The 15,483-nt window shown below is 40.4% G+C and overlaps 1 protein-coding gene across 4 annotated transcripts in view; it reads left to right on the top strand.

Annotated features, from left to right (window-relative positions):
- svild (supervillin d) overlaps nt 1-15,483 on the top strand; it is an 87,974-nt gene that overhangs the window by 20,078 nt on the left and 52,413 nt on the right. For 3 of the 4 annotated variants that reach the window (XM_017693183.2, XM_017693185.2, XM_017693184.2), the window contains exon 2: nt 7,369-7,881. In XM_017693183.2, the coding sequence (XP_017548672.1) occupies nt 7,502-7,881 (380 nt within the window). In that variant the 5' untranslated portion in view covers nt 7,369-7,501. Of the gene's footprint in view, nt 1-7,368; nt 7,882-10,128; nt 10,413-15,483 lie in introns of those variants that run through there. The other variant, XM_017693186.2, reaches the window with a different exon arrangement.

The raw sequence follows: 15,483 nt of genomic DNA, 5'->3' as shown, positions 1-15,483 counted from the left end.
GCCAACATAAGGAGTATGATATGAGGAGATAATAGGGCTGTGTCTGTGTGTGAAGACTCTAAGCTCATAAAGGCTCACAGATTAGCCCACAGTACCACACTGACTTCTTTACCTCATACACACTGAATTATGTTTATAAGGACAAGCTGCTACTTATCCTGGCTGGTGGTCCCCAGACGCTGAAGAAAAGCAAACATTCTTAGTCATGGAGCGAAAGACAAAATGTGGCACGAGGCGGTGTGTCCGGTGTTAGGGGAATACTGGCGCTGAAAGCAGGCCAGCGCTGTCCTTAAATCAGCTGTGTTTGGGCTGAGGATAGACAAGACTTGATGGTTCTTTAGATACAGAGAGCTATCCCTCAGTCTTAACCCCTAAGCTTCCCAGGGCTAAACCCAGGGCATTAAAGTGAACAGCCAGTCTTTCTGCTGATAAGATAAAGAACCTTGCATAGAGGCCTGTCCTGATCAGGATATGTTAGCCTGATAATTATTTGCCATACAGACAATTGAGATTAAGACTTGTCTTTTTTTTGTTCATTGTATGCAAGATATTAAAGTACAAATCTAAGGTGGCCAAATTGGCTGACTTTATTCTTTCTAACTATACTTAGTAGCTCCCAAGTGACATCAGTCAGAGCTCCATAATAAATGATCTACCCTCTGAGGGTGTTATAGCACCAGCCAGAAATGTTCTTGTTTTCGAGAGACCCATGACAGGCTAGTTCACTCTCTGCGTTCTTATTTTGCCACCATTTTCCTCAACCCAGAATTGAGAATGTACTTATTTCACATTTTAACTTTGCAGTGTAAGAATATTATTGTGAATGCTGATTGCTGATAGCTTTAAAATCTGCAATCAGGTGATTATGTAATAATAATAACAGTGATAAGCGTGGCTGCATACCCAACAAACACGCTATTTGTAGCTTAGGCTACAATAACAGGCCAACCACTGCTGCTGAAAAACTTCCAAGAGGAAACACTGAATAATATAGGCCAGGCAGCACATGGGTTTGGCTGGGTGGGCTGCCTGGCCTGTATTATTCAGTGTTTCCTCTAGGGTTTGGATGCATGGATGAGATACAGACATAGAATATATCATAGGCTTATGTTGATTCCTAGCTTTCAGTTTTTGTGTAGTATTCACACAGTTTTGGATAATATAAATAATAACAAATAATATATGTTTTGGAAAGTCATGTAGTGAAGGTGGACATGGAGATGGTTGGTGTAAAATTAGATGAGGCAGTGGATCTCTTTTTTTTTTCTACACTGTCCATTGCTCTGGATGGGTGACCCAAGATATTTGAAGTCATCCACCTTTACGACCTCTACTCCTTGCATCTTCACCTTTCCACCTGCCTCCCTCTCATTCACACACATGTATTCCGTCTTGTCTCTACTGACCTTCATTCCTCTCCTCTCCAGTGCAAACCTCCACCTCTCCAGATTCTCTTCCACCTGCTCTTTACTCTCACCACAAATTACAATGTCATCTGCAAACATCATGTTCCATGGAGCCTCTTGCCTGACCTCATCTGTCAACCTTTCCATCACCATTGCAAACAAGAAGGGGCTCAAAGCTGATCCCTGATGTAACCCCACCTTCACCATGAAACCATTTGTCACTCCAACTGCACACCTCACCACTGTCTCACTATCCTCATACATGTCCTGCACCACCCTAACATACTTTTCATACTTTTCAGCTACACCTGACTTCCTCATACAGTACCACAGTTCCTCTCTTGGCACCCTATCATATGCCTTCTCTAGATCCACAAAGACACAATGTAGCTCCTTCTGACCTTCTCTGTACTTTTCTAACAACACTCTCAATGCAAAAATGGCAAATGTGGTACTCTTTCTGGGCATGAAACCAAACTGCTGCTCACTGATCTGAACCTCTCGCCTTAGCCTTGCTTCAACAACTCTTTCCCATACCTTCATAGTGTGGCTCATCAACTTTATACCTCTGTAGTTACTGCAGCTCTGCACATCACCCTTGTTCTAAAAAATGGCGACCAGTACACTACTTCTCCACTCATCAGGCGTCCTCTCACTCTCCAGGATTTTGTTAAACAACCTGGTTAAAATGTCCACTGCCTTCTCTCCTAAACATCTCCATACCTCCACAGGTATGTCATCTGGACCAACTGCCTTTCCATTCTTCATCCTTTTGATACATCTAAATCCTTCAACTTCAATTTAAATTAAATACGTAAATTAAATTAATTAAAAGACAGTGTTTGGGACAGAGCCATCTGCCCAGAGAAAAGTACCATATAAATGAAGATTTTGTACATATGTAGCTTATCACTATCTTAATGAATGACTTGAGTTTAACTAGGTTGTATCATAATGGTTGTAAATATTTAAAGCCTGAATACTTTACTGTGAGAGTGCAGTTTGAGTTAATTCAGTGGAATGGTTCATATATTGTGATTGTAATAGGGCTTGCAGTACATTAAAATGCATTGGTGAATCAATAATGTGCAATGGTTACTTTTGATTGTTTTGACCGAAAATAATTACTTTTTTTGATTAATTACCTCAATCAATTGATTCATTGAAACACCCACAGAGATGATCATGATCTCATGTATGGCTCATATGCATATTGCAGCCTTTTTTGACATCATTCAGAATCACAGATGCCAATAGTCAAGTCAAGAGGTTTTTGTTGTCATTGCATCTGTGTGCAGGCACACAGTGGAGCAAAATTAGATTCCTCCAGGACCAATTAGTGCAACATGGAACAAAATAAGACAGTACAGACAAAGTGCAAACATGCAGATGTAATTGTGCAAACATTAAACTATAAACAATGTAATAAATACGATAAATAAAACAGATATTAGACACTATAAACAGACAAGACAGTTCAGCGCAGACACAGCACTCATTCCTGAACATGAGGTAGTGAGGATAAGGTGCAGAGATGTTTAACATGCTGTGATATGAAGGTATACACAGTCAGATTATGACATATGTGAGCACAGCAGCTACTGAGGTAGAAATATACATTACTTGAGTAGAATACAGTATTAGCAGCAGTGTTCCAGATGTTCCAGTGCAAGTAGAGCATCAACAAGAGATGTGTGTGTCTCAGTGTAAAGTATGTGTGTGAGGGGTTTTTAGTTCAGTCCTTGTGAGAGTGTATATATATATATCAGTAACAAATAAATATATTATAATGCCATATTTTATAGCTACTTATCAGTAGTGTCAGAATACTGTTTACAGGGCCAAAGAGTCATAATGCATCTGCAAGTCTTTCCAGTAAATGGAGAGAAACCAGGCTGACTCCAGTAATAGGCAGGATATTAATGGGTTACAGTATACTCTCAGGATGTGACACGGTTGGCTGTTGTTCAGACAGAGCTTCCTCTCTCTGCCTGCAGCCTGTCCTCTTTTGAGGCTGGGGTCAAAGGCCAGGGACACCCACAGGCACAATGGACACCCCTGCAATGTATTTAGATGAGATTGTTTGCCTCTTGTGTAGCGGAGATTGAAAGTGCTTGCAATTAGTCATTGTGAGCAACTGATCTTAAGTATGCAGTGAGCACTCAGACAAGTATGTATATGAATTACTCTGCTGTCAAGCTTGTAGCTCCTTTCTTTAGTACTTCTTGAGATGTCAAAAGGTTTTTAAAGTGCCTTTAGCCTCCCATATCAGCACAAGCACTGATTACTTAAGCACTGATGTAAAAAACGAGAGAAAAAAGCCAGAGATCACTCTTTTGCTGATATGCCCAGCGGCTTTACAAATGACTCATAGCTCTGATTTTCTCTCCTTGTTCGGTTGTTCGGTAGGAAAACACAATGTGTTTCCAAATGAAGCTGGTCCCTGTTTTCTGGCTCTGAAAGATGTGGCTGCTCTGTTTTCAGCCTTTATAGGTAATGCTAGAAAGCACACAGTGGACCCCGAGATGACTTTTAGAATTACGTACTCTTCTAATCATAGTTACAGAATGGCTAGAAGAATTACTGAGACCGTCTTGGGATTTGGCAGTAAGGTCATTTGCGTGCTTTTGTTTTGGATTGGTTTTGGCATTTCGCGTGTTTTTGCTTATGGTGCTGTGGCTCCAGGGCCCAATCATTTTTGGCGGGGCCAACAGTCCCCCGATTTACACGTTTATTGTTACCCTCTTTAAAGTGGTAGTTATTTATTTTTTGTCAATCTGTTGCTTTTGTCAGACTTGTAGACACTAGCAAAGAAGATTGTAGGTCTGTAGCCTTTTACGAAGTGAAACCTTTTGTTTGCTCTCTTCTCCATAATCTGAGTTGCCTGCTATGGCGTTGAGTGTCAACAGAAGTTCAGTAACTTGAGATTAGTGGGTATTTAGAGTCTTGAGTCTCGATTGTGAATACAGGTGAATACACACGGTCTGTCATGCAGTTCCCTGTGGAGTTGCCCTGTCTCTGACCCGCCCTGCCTCCCTCTACTACTTATAGTTAGGCAGAAGCTGAAGTGGTGTGCCAGCAAGCTGCTGGGCTGCTGCAGTAGATTTGTGAGGCACTTTCCCGTCACTGGAGTCTCTTTCGAAATGCTCCCCAGAGGCTGAGGTCATATACATTCCTCCCTCTCCATTTTCAACTTACTGTGATTCCCTCACTCCTCTCCTCCCTTCCTCTCATCCCCTTCACCCCACCTACAAATGTCATCCCCTCCCCCACCCCCCCACCCCCCACCTCTTTTGTAGTGCACTGTTTTGTCTCCCCCCACACCATACGTTGAGACAGTACATGAATTTAGTAATGTATAGAAATATTTATATAATATAGAAGTATTTATAATCCATCTGGTATATGTATCGATAAAGCACATGGGGAAATGTATGTACATGTATGTAGGTCCAGTACCGTACCGGCGTTAAACTCATCACTCATGAACATGTCCACTACTGAGAGCTCAGTAGAGATTTGCAACAGTTTATCAGAAATTTATCAGTCTACCCAAGTTTTAGCAGGAGCTTCAGTTTTTGTAAAGAAGTTGCATACTCTGTACTGGTTTTAAAATAGTTAATAAACAAGCATGTTGCTGTTGTCGGAACAAAATCTGATATCATCAAAATGAGAATTTAACATGAGAAGAAAAAACATACTCTACTTCTAAAGAAAGTCAATGGAGCCAGACAACCCCCCCCCCCCACCACCTCGTTATTCTGGGTAAATTTCTTGGGCCATCTCTTTCTGTTTGTTTGACATCTAAAATTTGTTTCATGAATTTGCACTGTTGGAACTGTGAGGCTAGTTAGTTAACAAATAATGAATCATGACATCAGGTTATTTTAACCTGCAACAATGGGTTTCTTGGAAGACCTGCAGAATGTAATTTGTAATTTTGCAAAAACAAGACTCAGACTCGACCTGAAATGATGAAGCCTGTTACAGAAATGGATGCGCAAACCATAATCTTGCAGACTGTTACATGGAAACAAGAGCTTTACATTGTGATGTTTGCAACGTATGGTTATAAACTATAATGTGACAGAGACAAACTGTTATACAGACACACACATTTATTTAGAATGAATAGGCCTGTCGCAATTATTGTGTAATTGCATGATCTTGTTTGAGCTGATCACAATCAATTTCCACAGTTGCTAGTATTCACAATCATACTTCTATGTTGCAACCAACAGTGTGACGTGGGTGCATTGTCATCTATTATGTTGAGGCAAGTACGTTACTATGGTGAGTGATGTTTGTTTGTTTGATGTTTGTTAATAACACCTTTAGAGGGCAGTCATGAGTAATGTTTGTTTATTTGAGCTCCAGCTGTGTCTTATCAATTTGGAGCTACTAAGTATTGACCGCTAGGATGCAAGATGTTGATCAGTCAGTTGGGCCACGTTTAGGCTTTTATTTTAATAGTTGAATGCAAAGAACAAATAAGAGAAATTGTTATTAATTGGTTATATGTTAATTGTCAGCTAAAATTTCATGATGGCAACAGGCCTGTTTTTTTTAAGTGCCATTAAGACATTTGGTTAGTGGTTCTCCAGAATATACAGTCTTCTTTTTGGGACTTTAGGCTTCTAAAGGGCTGTTACTGCCTCTGGTTGTATCCATCCATTTTGGTTGTCCTCTGCCTCTTTTTTCCCTCAACACTTCCAAGACTAATGGTCTTTTCTCAAGAATCGGCTCTTCTAAGAATATGTCACAAAAAAATTCTGTTATCTGGGCTTCAGCTATAATTTCATGATCGCAACAGGCCTAATTGCAAGCTATATGTGATATTTTTGTATATCTCATTATAACTGTATATCTCATTTGTGTAAGGACAGTTAAAAACGAACTTTAAATCTTGACATGGTTTGAGGCATGGCGTAATAGCATGCTAATTGGTGGGTATAAGTTTCCACTAGTTGTTAGCTACTTTAGCTTTTTCAATATTTTGCCCTTTGTCTCCATCCACGTCCCCTTATTTTTTCTCTTCCTCTTCATTCCATCTTCTATCCTCCTGAGTTTCTGACTGAAAGACATTTTTCAACGTTGTGATGCTTTACTTCCCCACTTTTGCCTCAACCATTTTGCTATCCTTCCTCACCTTCTCTCTCAAAGACTTTTGCTCTCTGACCATTTCATCTCTTAATTCCTTCTCTGTTCTTCTTGCTTGCTCTCTCTTTGGATCTCCCCCTGAGTGTGAGCTACTAAATGTGAGCTCCCAGATGTGGCCCATTAACCCTTGCTCTCTACAGCAGGAATCCAGCAGGGCAGAGCAACCCCCCCCCTGCTCAGACTTACACTAATACAAACACACCCACACTCTCTTTCTCTCTCCATATGCTCTGTACTGTAGTACACATACACATACAGAGCATGCAGCTACATGTTCAATTACTTGGAAGCAGGAAGACACTGTATATTCTGTAATAGGCAGATGTAAACCTGCTCAAATGAGAGCAAGGATGGATGTAGATATGCAGTCACAGGCACTTGCAGTGTTGGAGAAAGAATGACTTCTTGCATAAAACCTGCGTTTCGTCATGGCTGTGTGGTTTGGCAGAACTATACTTTTGTCTTCAGTTTATGCCTAATAGGAGAATTTATAAGAAACAGTTCTCTCTAAGTCTCTCTCCAATCTCTTTCTCCCTCTCTCTGTCTGGGTTGTGAAGGTAATATGAGAAGCAACGCTCATTGGGCAGTGTTCAGAGTAGGAGTGAACTGCGTTTGACTGAGCTTATACTGGAAAAGAATGAATAGATCACTGCAAGTCTGTGTGACTGCGTGCTTTGCTCAACAACTTGAGTTTAGTGTGCATTTAGTAACAGTTTAATTTTCTTAATGATGAGATTAGATATTTGAGGCATGTTAGAACTTCAAGAACTCTACTAATGCCATTTCTCTTTTCTCTCTACAGTCAGATGAATTGAAGGAAAGGCATTGTCCACCAGGAGATAACCTGCTTTTCTGGAGCCTTGGACTCTTCTCAGCTGATTCTATTTACATTAAAGGCTAAAGGACCTGTTGCTATCAGTCAAAACTGAGAGGTGATGGATGCAGTGGAGACTCTTCAGGGCTCCTCGCTGGAGTCCAAAGCAGAGCGCATCGCCCGCTACAAAGCCGAGAGGCGGCGGGAGCTAGCTGAGCGCTACGCTAACCTGGAAGACATCTCCTCCAAATACTCCCGCAGGGACAGACATCGGGACACCTCAGAGGCTCCCGACACTGCCTCCAACTCAGAGCAGAAGTCAAAGGACGTATCCTCCTCTGGTCGGAGTCAGACCCCTGAAGCTAACTCTGGGGCAGGTGAGAAGGAGGCGCTGAGCCAATCTGACAGAAAACAGGAAACACATTCTGGACCCACCTCCAAAACCTCCCTCACCTGCAGCAGTGTGGGCGAGCGGGGAACAGCATCGAGATCCTTGCACAGGTGAGTTATGCATATATTTTATGGTTTTATGGATGTCCTTGTGGATGTCGATATCTGACCGATTTACCACAATGGGTGATAATATCGCTTGATATTAAGGTTCCACAGATTTATTATTGGCTTCATGGCCCTTTTAACATTGTTTAATGAATCTACTTTTTATGTAATACAATGTTAAACAATAACAAAACAGTTGTTTATTTGAGTTCAAGAATTTTGACGGTTGATAACTGATGTAATCTTATCTGGCAATCTGAATCATTCAGTAGAATTTTATTCACTAAATGTATCTATATTAAAATGATATTAGTTGATGTTATTAGTCATTGTAATTAATTTAACTTAAAGGAATGTTTTACAAATTTCCCAACCCAAAATGTATTCAAGACTTTAGTTTTGCACTGGAGCTACAAGGCTAAAGTAATAGAAGTCTAAGTCATGCAAAAAGACAAAGTTTGACGCAGACTTGCTTTACTTTTTAGCTATTTCGATCCATGCCAGAATTAAAGAAGTTAACTTCAGACAAGAAACTTGTTAATCACCTGCATAAATGTATTTATTTATTGTGGGTAAACCATTGTTTAAAACTGCTACATGGCAGCAAATCTTTTGTTAAAAAACATTTTTTTTATACTGGTTGAACTCTAATGGATATATCTATCAGCTTTCAAAGCGACTCATGGTGAGAGTCTGACAAACTGAACAGTTCAGGGGGCTCATCCAGGATACATCCTGCTGTTATGACATCTGAGCTGTTTGTTTTTGTTTAAAGTCGCTGGCTGTGGAATGTTTTCACGTTTCGGGCAAATTACAACCATGTTGATTCGAAGCAAATGCGTATGAGCTCTCAAGGAGAGCTGGATGACATTAATCAGCTGAACTGCAATCCGCCCTGTAAGCAGAACAAGGAAAGAAGGGGTGAAACTTTTCTCTCCTTGTTTGGGACTGTTTCTCTCCAGTGAAGCAGCAGACGGAGCCTGTTGGGTCCTGATTCAGCCCTTGAGCAACATTTCAGTCTCTGAGCTGAGGATGAGTATGGAGTTGTGCAACAGGCGATCGCTAGTGGGCTTCTGCTAGGATGCGTAGAAGTACTGCATTGTATTGTGAACAGTGATTCACTATTCAATTTCCTTTATCAGTTCATCTTGATTTAAGACCAGTTAAGCTGTGTGATGTGGAATTATGCCAGAATTTTACTCAAAACAAAGGTGTCTGCTTATGGCCTGTGTGTACGTGGTATGTGGTGACTCACCCCTTTGCGCCTTTGAGCGGAGTAACGCAGTTGTGAACACAGTGAACATGACAGCCTGTCATTGTTGGTTCATTTTCAGACTGTTATTATGTGAGCAGCCTGCCAGTCCTGCTGTGGCATATCTATTTGCATGACTTCCGGCTTTTAAGACTAAGACTCAGTGCTTAGATTAGAGACGTAATCTGGCAGGTAAACTAACAGGTCTGGTGTCAGAACAGCTCCATGGTGCATAGCACACCATAGACCCATATGCAGAACTGCTTTTGGTTCTCTGAAGAACCTTTGAATTATGGTTCTTTAAAGAATGATTTTCCCCAGTGCAAATGTTAAGAACCTTTTCAAGGTTTATGGCATATCCACACGTTCTGAGGGTGTAAAATTTCAATATGTATCGTAAAATCTAATTTGAAATAGTATTTCAAAATGTAAAACTGTATCACAGATATGTGCCTCTGTCTTAAGCATGAATGTAATATTCTCTGAATTCCAGGAGCATCTATTGATCAGCAGCACTAGCATGTGGAAGCATGTATGAGCTGAATTGAGAAATTTAATGAAACTGAAGTTTATTTCTCATTAGAATTTCCTGTTTCATGCTAGATGATGTAGCAGTTACATTCTGTACAGGTGCCAGAATGCTCTATTTAAAGTAGAACAGAAAATTAAAACAAAAAGCTGTTGAATATTGAATGAAGTTGAATATTTTGGGTCATACCGCCTGCTACCTTGATGTGAGATGTAATTTATTTATTGCCCACCCCTGAACAAAACTGTACTGATTTTAATTTAGAATTCTCTGTATTACTCCTTTATGGTTCTATAATGATTAATGTTTTTCTGCAGAGCTGTGTGTCCTTTAGGAATCTGTTTTAAAGACTACGTGTTGGAATTGCACCAGCTGTAATTTACAAAAAATGTTAGATTGCTGTTTGCAAGTCCAAAGCAATCACATATGAACTCAAAATCAGTTCAAGGCAGGGTGTAATAACCTGCACATTGAACCTGGACATTTTGGCTTTGTGTGATGGTGCATTAGTCCTAAACGCTAGTTTGGTTGAGAAGAAATAAATGTGTAGTCAGTTGGATTCAGTCCCAATTACACAGGCGGCAAATATGCACACAGGGTCTTTCCCAGGACTTTATCCCTTAGAGGGTGATTGTGAGTGCAGCAGATATCAGGTGTGTTCCAGAGTCAGCTGGTTTGGACACATTCATCAGGAGACTGAAGTGATGACGTGACGTGCTGGCGTGGGTCCGCTGACACTCAGCCTAGTTTGGGGTGAGAAGAATGTTGACGCTATGCTACGTGCCACGCTTCTGCAGCTAGTAATCAGAACAGTGTGACACTCTTCTGCTCAATGTAGCTTAGTGAACTTGGCTTTTTTATGGGGAAGTTGGAGGTTGTAGACAGACAGAGATAGTAAAAAGGAGAATCAGGCAAACTTAATATCAGGGCTGCATGATATTTATAAAATACTTGAATTGTGATTGCATCACAGTTACTACTGCGATCTGTGCTGGTGAATCAATAATATGATGCAGTTGATGACTGGTCTGTATTATTTTGACTGAATTAACGTTTACATTACATGAATACCGACATTCATCAAAACATACCTATATAGTAGCCTTCTGTGATATCAGGATTGTAAAGGCCAGTATCACAGTAACGATTAACAGACAATATATCGTGTGGCCAAGCTTAACACCTCTTTTTTCAGTAGTTTTACAATTCTCATACCCTAATCCTGAGTTGGAAATCAGTGTTATTAGTTGTTAGGTGTTTTTTTTGTTTTTTTTTTTACCTTTGCTAGATGTTTAATGCAACACTCACTTTTAGTATTGTACATATGTTTTTAACATTGTACTGTATACAAAAAAGTGATATTGTATCATCTCGTATTATAGAATAAATGTTGCCAAGCAAAAATATTTTGTGAAATGTTAATGTGATACAGGCACAGGTACAGGAAAACAAACAGTATCGCTTATGAGGTATAAGGTGTTGCTTAACTGCCTATGAACAAGACTGCAGTGATAATTTTCTAATGGTCTTTTAGTGTCTTAACGTACTTTATTTGTGGTGTCATAAATGTCTTTTAAAGAGTTCTTGCACTCTTAAAAATAAATGTTCTTAAACGGTTCTTGCCGTGAAGGAGCTGTACTACAGAATCGTTTTACTATGTAGAGGTTCTATAGGTTCTTCACACTCTCTTGTCTCTTGGCATCACTGCAAGGCCTGTCACAATGATTAAATAATCTCCTGATGACTATTATTTAAGCTCATGTTTATTTTCCAGCCATTTCACAGTCATGTGTTTACATCACAGCAAACAGAATTTATTTGGATGCACTTTCATCCATTGGGTTGAGTCAAATGCATGAAAAAGAAAATAGAAAACACATGACAGTGTGTTTGCTTGTGAGATGATTTTGATAGTTGCAGTGAGTGAAAAACAATTGAACTGTTAATTTCAGGCCTAATCATGGCAAAGAACCTTTCTGGCGCCGTTGTTGTGTGCAGCTGGGACATAAAGATGTCAAAACAGTCATGGTTGGGCCATCTTTCATTTCTCCACTTCCTCTGTGTTTACACAACAATGTTGTGGTTGCACCTTACCAAGCTTCACAGCAGGGAGAGCCTAGCCCACAAGAATGATGCAGAATTCACTCACATTATGGGGTCAGACCGTCTCCCTGTGTGAGCTGGGAGTGCAGATGTTTTAACTGTTGATATAGAACTGGAGTCTATCTTTACTGCCGTGCCTTCACTGACATCAAACTAGTGCAAACTTACCGCGGCAACATGAAAGAGGAGCCTCAAAGGCGATGTAATATGATGATGTTTAAAGCTGTAGTGAGTCTGAGGAAAGTGAAAGTTCAGGATGGCGTATCGTCCTGCCCCTGCAGCTCTGCCCTCCACTTCTAGCTCTGAAAACACATCGAGCGTGCCTAACTGACCTCAGCTGCAGATAGTTTGAGAGCAGCTGGACTTTAGCCCTTGAACTTAGGGCTTATGATAAGACTTCAGGAACTGCTATGAAACTAATGTGCAAGTTATGGACACTCTTAAAAAAAATTTTTAAGGGTGCTTTAGTAAAGAAAACGGTTCTATATACAAGCATGAATGCTCAGTTGTGAAACGGTTCTACAGAATGTGCTGTACATAGTTCTTTATTGAATATTTTTGAAAAGGGTTATATGCAGCAATGAAAAGGGTTACAATGTCAAGCTTGTTACAGTAGAAGAACCCTTTTTTTAAACAGGCTGTTTTGTTACTTTGCCTGTAAGACTGATGTAAGATAAATGAGCTCTGAATGGTACATTGTAAAGTATTATAATGTTGTGTTTGTGCCATATCGCCCACCTCCACCGTGATGCCTCTCATGCTTTTTTTGTAAGCCTTTTCATTTTGACTGTCCTTCCAGTGTTTTTTCTGTCTGCCCTTCTCATCCTTTAACCTCTCTTCCCAAGTCTTGCTTTGCATGCACATGTGACCTTTGACAAATCTCTCTGAGGCATGGCGGCCGGTAGAGTTCAGAGTCATGGCTGGCAGTCCATCAGCGATGCGATTGTGACTCTGCAGGGGCTGGCGGAGGTGCTCAGCCACTTAGAATGCAGCGGAGGCAGAGCATAGAGAGACAGCAGGGTCACTTAGCTTTGAGGGAACAGTGTGAAGTCAAAGGCCTGACCAGTTTGTTTTAGATGGTACTGAACAGGTTTTTGCCCACTACAGTACTTTCCCTCTCTTTCTTTCTCTCTCTCTCTTCTTTGTTTCCCTTCCTTCTCTCTTTTTCTCCCCTCTCTCGTGATCTTTTTTCTTTCTCCTTCCTTCTCTTTTTTTCTCTCTCTGCCTCCTCTCTCTTTCTCTCTCTCTTTGATATCTCTGCTTCTCTCTCTCTCTACCTCCTTTCTCCTTCTCTTTTTCTCTCTCTGGCACTCTCTCCTCTCTCCTCTCTTCCTCTGTCTTCTCTTTCTCTCTTTTTATTTGGTTCTTTCCCCTCTCTCTCTTAGTCTTTCCCTCTCTCTCTCTCTCTCTCTCTCTCTCTCTCTGTCTTATTCTTTCACTCTCTCCCTCTCTCCTTTCCCTCTCTCTCTCTGTCTTATTATTTCACTCTCTCCCTCTCTCCTTTCCCCCTCTTCTCTTGGTTAAATCCTCTGCCGGTAACTCAAGCTTGGCTCTCTGTGGGAACCGCTTTAGCAGTCACTCAGTCTGGGAAGGGAAGCTGTCTTGGTTAGACTGTTTATTTCATGCTTTGGGGCACATTGTGTTTTTCAGTGCGCTGATAGCTTTGCTCTGGTAGATGCTGCGCTGCATGTCATGTGTCATGCCCAAGTTATTGTATTTCCTCTTTTGTAATCTTTTGTAGCAGCGCTGGCTGGCCGCTGTCGATAACATGTCGGCTGTCAGATGCACGTCTGCTCCTGAGTCCAATTTTTTTTTTATTTCAAGGTTTATTCCCCTATGTGAAATTTGTTATGCTTATGCAAGTCTTATATTTTAATTGCCGTGCAGGCAGCTGCGCTCCATCATATGCTTCTCCTGCAGGAGCTCTCTCAGTCCTTAGAGACCGATCTAACAGTCAGGGTCCAAACAGATGCAAGAATACCTTGGTGTAATGGAACTCAGCTGAATCTTGTTGGCAGATTCTTTGCGATTAGTCTTACTCTGAAACCCTTGCAACAATGCAGGATGAGTTGGCAGTAAAGACTTTTATCATGCTTCTGATGAAGTGTGCTTTATCGTGCGTTTGACCAGAGTAGTGCCTTTGACCTTATCTGACTAGTGTACAGTGTGGGTATTAGGAGGGGGGAGGCGAGGGGATTTCTGTTGAAAATAAATCTTATATAAGTCTTATAAAACAGATATTTCTAGTTTTTTATTTTTATAGATTGTATATTTTTAAAAATCTGACAACCTGAGCCATGTTCAAAGCTGTTGTAAAATGCTTGAAATACCTGTGGCATAGCCAGAATTTCATTTTCGGGGCGACCTGCCTGGAAGCTGGGGGGGGTCAGCTAGCAAGCGTTAAGGCCCAGAGACATCTACAAATGCAGTTTCCAAAAAGGACAGTATACAAAATGCCTGAAAAAAAAACAAAAAGCAGAGATGAGTAAATTCTGCCTGACCTGTAATAAACTGAAAACACTACAAAAACACAATGTTTTGTGTTTTACTTTATTGTTTTTTTATTGTTAGTTACTTACTTTATTGTTTTTTGTAAATATGTGCTCATTCCAGCATATTCACCATTGTGTTACATCACTTTTCTTTCCAACAATTGGTAAGTAAACGTCTGGAAAATGATGTCACCAACTGATCCACTTTTGAAAGCTTCAGTTATAGAAGTCTTAAGCTGCACAACCATATGGAATGTGAGTTGCTGTAAATTGCAACTGATAATATGCCACACATTGTCAATAAGAGACACACAGGCCAATCTAGCACCTCCACTCTCTGATTGCGCAGGCTATAATTTCTGTAAACAATCTGAGAGGTTGACTGTCCTCTCCACACTAAATATCTGGACTGTGTATCAGTCCACCTAAAATTAACTTTAGCCTAGAGAACTTGGCAGTGTTTCTAATGTTGTTGACTTACAGTGTCCACTGTACATTACAGTACAGTCTTAACTTGCATTTGTAAATGCAGCAACAATCAGTGTTTATTGACAGTGGTTTGTCATTAATATTCCCAAGCCCATGTGGTGATATCCATCACAGAAGTATTTGGTTTTTAATGCAGTACCATCTGGAGGATTGAAGGCCACAAACATTCTGTTGTGGTTGTTGGCCTTTTCCTTTATGCACAGCGATTTTTACTGATTCCCTGAACTGTAGATATAGATAAATCCTTGCAAGTGCTTATCCAGAATTGTTATTCTTAATCAGTTGTATGTGCTTATGCGTTTTTTAGCAAAGTGGTGAGCCTTGACCCATCCTTGCTAATAAAGGACATAAGCATGATTACTTCACCTCTGTATTCAATGTATTCTGAACATTTAACAACTTTTTTGGAATGTATTGCAGGCATTAATTTCAGAATATACACTCACCAGCCACTTTATTAGGTACTAATAGGGTGCTAATAAAAGGTTGGACCCCGTTTTGCCTTCAGAACTGTCTTAATTCTTTGTGGCGTACTTTCAACAAGGTGTTGGAAACATTCCTCAGAGATTTTCGTTGGTTATTTGAGTTACTGTTGCCTTTCTATCATCTCGAACCAGTCTGCCCATTCTCTGACCTCTCACATCAACAAGGCATTTTCTTCCACACAACTGCTGCTCACTGGATATTTTTTCTTTTTCTGACCATTCTCTGTGAATCCTAGAGATGGTTGTGTGTGAAAA

Source organism: Pygocentrus nattereri, chromosome 13 (assembly GCF_015220715.1).
Source record: "Pygocentrus nattereri isolate fPygNat1 chromosome 13, fPygNat1.pri, whole genome shotgun sequence".
Lineage (NCBI taxonomy): Eukaryota > Metazoa > Chordata > Actinopteri > Characiformes > Serrasalmidae > Pygocentrus > Pygocentrus nattereri.
The sequence above is the reverse complement of the archived record's forward strand: the minus strand, read 5'-3'. Positions and strand labels throughout refer to the sequence as shown.